Source organism: Poecilia latipinna, unplaced genomic scaffold (genome assembly GCF_001443285.1).
Source record: "Poecilia latipinna isolate Pla-1442-1.1 unplaced genomic scaffold, P_latipinna-1.0 Scaffold2291, whole genome shotgun sequence".
Classification (NCBI taxonomy): Eukaryota; Metazoa; Chordata; class Actinopteri; order Cyprinodontiformes; family Poeciliidae; genus Poecilia; species Poecilia latipinna.
The window spans coordinates 91,179-98,807 of record NW_015114907.1 but is presented as its reverse complement, the minus strand read 5'-3'; the positions used below and the strand labels follow the sequence as shown (position 1 = coordinate 98,807).

Sequence of the window (7,629 nt, the reverse complement as noted above, 5' to 3'; positions counted from 1 at the left end):
GGTTTTCTAGAAAAATATTCAGATTTTATTTTGTGGTTTTAAAGGCTCCACGTTAAAGATGGCAAGAAATAAAGACGTACTTTATTTATTTTGTTTTCCTGCCAGCTGCAGTCGCCCCTCTGCTCTCGGCTCCCATGCAGAGCTGTCGGCTAATGCTAATGCTCAGCCGCTCCCTCCAGTTTCAAACTCTTCTTATTAAAGTAAGAGAGAGCTAAATATAACTAAAATATTGGCTACCTTCACAGAAAAAGGAGCCAAGTCTATGAAAGCAATGTAGCAGTTTAGCTAGTTTTGATTTCCAACGCTCAAGGTGGCACTTTATCATGATTCAGCCAAAGTAATGAAATAACGAACTGTGAACTGATTTTTATTGTCAGTGTGTTTCTTCCTATTGAGCAGTGAAAGTAAATAAAAGGAGGTGCATGTCTTTTGCTTTAAGTATATACTTACTGGAGGGTTTTTTTTGTTAAGTGTTGCAGAGAAACAGCTAACAGCTAGCTCCTCACTTCAGCGGCTCTAACTGAGCCTGTGCCAGGCAGCTGTTGCTCCTTGAACCATTGTTCTAAAAATAGTGGGGAGGGGGGAAGGGGGCGACCTAAAAATTAAGACTTTTTTTTCTTAGATGAATGGCAAATTTAAGTCTTTGTTTGTTTCTATTGCCTTTTTTTTTTTACATTGATATTGTTTAAATACAAGGGTTTCTTTCATGATTTCTTTGGGGGGGCAATTCTAGACTTTTCCAAGATTGGGGAAGTCTTGGCCTCATCCCGGATTTAGCCTATGACTAAGAGGAGAATGCCAAAGCTCCTCAGGTTAGCGCTGGGCAGCGTGTAGAGATGTAAACGCGCATATAATTTTTGTTCACAAAGTTAAATCATTCTCATCACGCGCCTCTGAAAGCGCAACTACAACTAATTCCTGCACAACCAGAGCTAACGCGGCGGGGTTTAGACTCTTACCTTGATGTGGACTTCTCCAGAGAATCATAATTCCACACAGAGGGTTGATGTAAATATCCACACAGGTCAGTCTGTGTCCAGCTTGAGTGAAAGGAGGATCGGCGCTGAGGTAAACTCAAGCAACGACAGCGCGCGAGGAAAAGCGCAGAGGCGCCAACTGAGTGAATAAAATTAATTTTCTGGTTTGTCCATAAAGCTACACATCGAAAGCACAGCCTTCCGCAGTGTTCTATGTATCGCTCACGGGTATAAATACACCCCCTCCAGGCATCATTTAAAGGATGTTTATTGGTTCCCGAAATACGACAAAAACCCGGACATAATCGGCTGACCGAACTTGGAAAAATGGACGTTATGCTGCTAACACTTAGCTTTCATCAACAACTCAGGCGGAAGTGAGAGCGCTGCGCAGCGCAAATAAGAACATGGTTTAAATAGAATTTAACGAAGCTTCGAGGCATATAAATTTTCCTCTTGGAATTTTAATAATCGGGGTACTCGAATCATTCGAGGAATCGTTTCAGCCCTACACCACAGTGCACAAGGCCAAACTGGAGCTGCTGAGTAAGAATGCAGACCCTGGAGAACATCTGCAGTTTCCGGGTCAGGATCAGGAACACTGATGGCGGATTCCCCCAGGGTTCCGCCATCTTCTCTTCTTCAACTTGCAGTTGAACTGTTCGGAACCAGTGACCCATTTAAGGCGGCTCTTCTCACTGTATCAAGTCGGAGCATCACAGCTGCGGAGCTGGAACCCGGTTCTGAGGATCGGAGTCCATCCGGAAGCCGAGATCTCACTTCCTGCTTACATTTGCTGACGTCAATCTGAGCTAGACCCGCTTCAGATTCCAACATCTGTTACCATGGAAAACGATCCGAACCTGGTCATTCTTCAGGGCCGAACCGGATTTCTTTCTTCAGAGCCGAACTGGGTTATTCTTCAGACCGGAAGTCCTTACAGAGTGAAAACAATAACTCAGTTTTTCTGCTGAACCGGAACCGACCAGCAGATTATCCGAACTCATCTAAAAAGAGTCTGTCGGATCTCTGGTGGTCACCATGGCAACTGCAAAGCACTACTGTCCTGCTTGGGCCTTTATTGTGAAGGTCCACACCGGAACTGTGTCTGTGTATATCAGCTGGAGCTTGACGTCACAGGTGGCTGCAGCAACAATAGCTGCGGGTCCGCGTGAGGAGTAGAATCAGCCAGCTGATCCGGACCGACCCAGATCCGTCAGGATGTCCTTCCAGGTCAAGAAGAGACCCGCGGTACGTCCAACCCGAACCGAACCGAGCCGAGTGCAGCCGAGATGGGACCGGGCCGGTGATGCTGAAGCTCCGCCTGTCTGACAGGGAGGAGACCCACCGAACTGAGAGGATGTGTGCAGCTTCTGGGCCGCTCAGCTCATCTTGACTGAGCTCTTTTTGTTTCGGTCCGAGATGAAAATCTGGGTTCTGCTGTATGCAGCACGCTGCATTCAGGGGCAGTGGGACGTCTCATGTTCCTGCATTGAAAGCTGATTTTCTGGGTTCCGCTTATTTGGTTCTGCAGAGCTTCAAGGTCTAGTTTTATTTTTAGCCTCATGTCAGAACCGTTCTCCAATCAGAGAGGTTGGTTCGGTCTCGGCAAAGAAACCAAACCAAAATCATGGAGACTTCAGGATGTTTTCCCCAGACCGGTTCCCCTCTGGATCAGTCGCCCCCCTCTCGTGGCCCGGTTCCGCCCTGGCCCGGTTCCCTCCGTGATGAGGCGTTTCATCCAATGGTTGCAGGTTAGCTCATGATGCTCAGAGGTTCCAAAAATAATCGGCATTCCCTGGCTCTCATGAAAGCTGCAGGTTTAGATGATGAAACGCCTCATTGAACCAGTCTGGTTCAATCTGTTTTGGAAGTTCTGGATTAATAGTTTATCCTCCTCAGAGAGGAGAATCCTGGTACAGGTTAGATATGGTCCCCGTTCACCTCAAGAATCTCATCTCTGATGTTCTTCCAGCTCACAGAGGACATGCTGGATTCAGGAAATCTTGTCTTTAGATCATCAAGTTCCTGAGCTTCCTGGTTGGTTCCTCCAACATCTATCTTTCATTGTGAACGTCCGTATGAAGACTTAAGTCACATTGAGTCGGACTGGGTGGTGAACTGGGTTGTGTTGTGAGCTGTGTTCTTTTGGGTCACCTTGGGTCAAATCGAGAATCGTGGATGTCATCAGCCATCTCTTCCTCCTTCGGATTTCCCCACAAACCTCTCCGTTTCTCTGTTTCCAGGGAGACTGTCTCCTCATCAAAGGAGGAAAAGTTGTCAATGACGATCAGTCGTTCTACGCCGATGTCTACATTGAGGACGGGACTATCAGGTACATCTTCAGCCAGTTCTCCTGTGGCTGGATGATCTCACCTGGTCACCAGGTGTCAGTGTGAGCTCCTCTGACATGATCACACTTCCTGTTTCCTGACAGGCAGATAGGCGAGAACCTGATTATCCCATCTGGTGTGAAGACGCTGGATGCGTACGGTCAGCTGGTGATCCCTGGAGGCGTAGATGCCAACACCAACCTCCAGGCTCCGCAGAAAGGCCTGATCCCGTGTGACGACTTCTACCAGGGAACCAAAGCCGCCCTTTCTGGAGGAACCACCACCATCAGTCAGTGACCACCAATCATCCATCAGCACCCCCACCTGCATGCCACCTCATTACTGTCTGTCTGCAGTCGACCATGTGTTGGTGGAGCCGGGGACTAGCTTGCTGTCAGCGTTTGATCTGTGGAAGGAGACGGCAGAGCAGAGGGCGTGCTGTGACTTTTCCTTCCATCTGGATGTCACCAGGTGGCACGAAGGCCTCTACGAGGAGCTGGAGACGCTCGTCAAAGATAAAGGTGATCAATAAAGGTTAAAGAGACGGGGTGGTGATCAAACTTGTAGCAGCTAATGGGACGTTTCTCATGATCGATATGCAGCCGAGTCAACAATATGTGTCATCATGGCATAGATGGAAAGTTCTAACAAGTTTTACTGGGTTCTTGATACTCCCACTTATATGTGGGGATATATAGGAAGTGTCTGGACTTTTTCCAGACTGATCCAAATGATCCTTCTTGACCCCTGAGGAAGGTTTTAGAAAACCTTTAAAATCCATCCACAAAGACCCAAATGAAATCAGGTTCTGGACCGTCACTTGGTCCATTTCTGATGCAGACCTGGAGAACATCTTGACAGCCATTTACCAGTACCCTTCACAGCAAGGCCAGAACCTTCATGATGACATCAGTAGAACAGCACCACTGACAATACCTACCTACTGACTGTACCGCTGTGTTTCAGGGGTGAATTCCTTCCTCTTCTTTATGGCTTACAAAGACCGGTACCAGAGCTCCGACTCTCAGGTGAAACACAGAAACATGTTCTTGTTTATTTGTTGTTGTCCACTTTCTGTTTATTTATTCATCACTTTCTCCTTCCTGGGGCTCAGCTGTATGAGGCGTTTGGGATCCTCCGGGATCTTGGAGCAATTGCTCAGGTCCATGCTGAGAACGGTGACATCATCGATGAGGTAACACACCTGAACAAGATGAACCACTGAACACATTCAAACCGCTCTTAACTACATTTTACTGGTTCTAAGTGGTCTGAAATGGTTTGTGTTTCAGGAGCAGAAAAAACTTCTCAGTGTGGGTATTACTGGACCTGAAGGCCATGTTTTATCTCACCCTGAAGAGGTAAAAGTACCTGAACCCTACATGGACGCCACCAGTGTGGTTTCTTTACGCTGTTCTGGTTTGGTGGGTCATTGGGAGTGATGGTTCCACCTGTTCTGCCGATAATTTCATCCACTCAGGATGGTTTTCTGTGAACAGTGGTCTCGGACTCTAGGTATCCTGCGATGACTCCCTTTTAGATGTCTCTCTGCTTCACCTGGCTCCAGTATTAGTTCACCAACAGATGATGTAGATGTAGAGTTGGACTGCATGCTAGTGAGGCAGTTTAGCCATTTAAGTGTATAGGACAAGGGATACATGAAACCGACTGGAGATTGAGACCACTGATGAAGAATAAAGGTGTTTTATTTACAGGCCCCAGATTTGACTGCTGTTGGGTTTGTGTTTCAGGTGGAGACTGAGGCAGTCTATCGGGCCATCACCATCGCCAAGCAGGCCAACTGCCCGCTCTACGTTACCAAGGTGATGAGCAAGTCTGCTGCTGATGTTATCGCCAAAGCCAGGAAAAAAGGTGAGTACCAGAACCAGCTTTCCTACAGGTCAAAGTCAGATTCTGAGGTTCAACCATTCTCCAGGAACTCATGACTTCAGCTTCTGTTGATGTCACTTTGGATCTACTCGGTGCGGAAGTCAGAGTTCAAGTCTGGAGGAAATGGACAGGTTTAGTTCAGACTTGGCAACAATCTGATCTTTGGTCTAAGGCAGTGTTTCTCCACCCTGGTCCTCAGCCCCCCTGCTCTGCATGTTTTAGATGTGCCTCTATTCTAGAACAGCTGATTCAAATGATTGCATGACCATCAAGTGCTGCAGAAGCCCGTTAATCACCCAGAGATACAATTCAGGTGTGTGGCAGAAGGGAAATACCTAAAATATGCAGGACAGGGGGGCGGTGAGGACCAGGGTTGAGAAACACTGGTCTAAGGTGAACATCTCATGTCAAACCTGACACCAGTTTCCACAGGTACTGGACTGCAGCTCCAGGTCCTGGTGCTCCACGAAGCTCTTATGTTCTGAGTATGGAACTGAACTGGTGTCACTGAATGCCTCACCTTTAAGAGTCAGATTGAACCAAACCACACCTGCTCCACCAAGCTGTAACTCTCTATCTTCAGGTGTGGTTGTGTATGGGGAGCCAATCACAGCTGGCCTGGCCACTGACGGCTCTCACTACTGGGCCAAAGATTGGACCACAGCGGCTGCCTTTGTGATGAGCCCTCCCCTGAACCCGGATCCGTCCACGCCGCAGTATCTGACCTCTCTGCTAGCATGGCGAGTACACACCTCTCCGACTCCACTTTAGCCTAGCAGCAGGTGAGTCTAACAGGTGTTTCTTTTCAGTGGCAATCTCCAGGTGACCTCCAGCGCTCAGGCCAGCTTCTCCACAGCTCAGAAGGCTGTCGGTAAAGATGACTTCACGCTGATCCCAGAGGGAACTAGTGGCATTGAAGAGAGGCTGTCTGTGATCTGGGACAGAGCTGTGGTAAGAGCCCTTCACCTGAAGCTGCTCTGACTGATGACATCACACCCAAAGGTCAAATGTTCCTAAGCTCCATGAGGAAACAAGCTAACTGCTGGTGGAAGGTCAGGTTGAACGCCACATGAGCAACTGATGTGGTTGGACAGTTGGGACTACACATGCAAATTAGCTTAGGCTATTATCTGGTATAGCACATCAAATGGTGACATTTATGTTTGAGCTGGTCAATGTTCATATCTAAAGAAAGTTAATTTTGAAAAAGTAAAACAAATAAAACTTACAGATTCTTTAACAACCTAAAATTCATGAGGTCGCCCTCTTCTGGTAGAATTTTGAAACACTATTTCCTACATGTGTGCCAATTTTAATATCTTTAAAATTAAAACGGCGTAAATGAGAATGTTATCATCTCAAACGTTTGAGAGCAGGTTTGATAGATTTGAAGGGGGATGGTGACCTGTTTTTTTTCAGGGTTCGCTGATTTCAATCTTGTTCTGTCTGCAGTCCACAGGAAAGATGGACGAGAATGAGTTTGTTGCAGTGACGAGCACCAACGCTGCCAAGGTCTTCAACATGTACCCACGCAAAGGTACGCAGCACTTCATTTCTACTGGTGAGGCTTGATGGGAAACGTTTTCCGTCCCCAGAAAGTCGGCTGATGGGTTGAAGTCATCAAGATGTTTCATGAACAGCCGGACAGAGGGGTCCGGCTTACAGGCCCATTGGTTCAGTGGGTCCAGCCTCTGAGCCAGAGTCAGTTTATGGACCTCACAGGCTAAAGTTTATTAAGCAACTGCTCCTCACAGCACCTTGGGTCAGAAGGTCAAAAAAAAAAACCAGTGGGAGGGTTTTGTTTAGGGGTGTTGCTAATCAGAAAGCACAGCCCCCAGGTGGTGACAGAGGTCATTAGGCTCCCTCCTGCCATCGCTGTCGACTTGGGGGTGGAGTTAAAACACAAACTGGGGAACCAGCCCATCTGGTAACACTCAGCCACTCATCTAAAGGATTGATCCACTTCCCCTTCCAAAACAGTGCAGAGACCACTAAACAGGCAGGTGCTCAGGAAAAAAAAAAAAAAAAGGGCCCATCTTACCGCCTTCTAGGACAGAATATGAACAAAGCCAACAGCTTTCAGAGTTTAATAAACAATGATAAATTACAAAATTGTGAGATATACAATCAAAGCTAAGGTAAATCTCTATATAGATCATACAACTATGCATATGTAAGATATTTCATTAGTAATTTCTTTCTGCAGGTCTATTTTGTTATAGGAAAGTATTGCAATATTCAAACCTGCAATTTAGCAAGATATGTAAATCAGAGCTGGTGGTTTAGCTCTGATTTACATATTTTGTCTTTACAGAATTACACTATTAAAAATGTAAACAACAAATAATTTTAGTATGTTATGTGTCAGAAGAGGGCTTAGAAAATAAGACCAAAAAAAAAAAAAAAAAAGAAAAAAGAAAAATTGAATT

General features: G+C 46.4%; 1 protein-coding gene across 1 annotated transcript in view; it reads left to right on the top strand.

Moving 5' to 3' along the window:
* The first annotated feature begins 2,057 nt into the window (after window positions 1-2,057).
* The window catches only part of LOC106937185 (dihydropyrimidinase-related protein 2-like), a 12,619-nt gene continuing 7,047 nt past the window's right edge, over window positions 2,058-7,629 (top strand). The window contains exons 1-11 of the mRNA XM_015018588.1: window positions 2,058-2,228; window positions 3,224-3,312; window positions 3,415-3,599; window positions 3,667-3,831; window positions 4,277-4,338; window positions 4,425-4,505; window positions 4,603-4,671; window positions 5,062-5,182; window positions 5,784-5,940; window positions 6,010-6,151; window positions 6,653-6,737. Of these exons, the coding sequence (XP_014874074.1) occupies window positions 2,199-2,228; window positions 3,224-3,312; window positions 3,415-3,599; window positions 3,667-3,831; window positions 4,277-4,338; window positions 4,425-4,505; window positions 4,603-4,671; window positions 5,062-5,182; window positions 5,784-5,940; window positions 6,010-6,151; window positions 6,653-6,737 (1,186 nt within the window). The 5' untranslated portion in view covers window positions 2,058-2,198. The remainder of the gene's footprint in view (window positions 2,229-3,223; window positions 3,313-3,414; window positions 3,600-3,666; window positions 3,832-4,276; window positions 4,339-4,424; window positions 4,506-4,602; window positions 4,672-5,061; window positions 5,183-5,783; window positions 5,941-6,009; window positions 6,152-6,652; window positions 6,738-7,629) is intronic.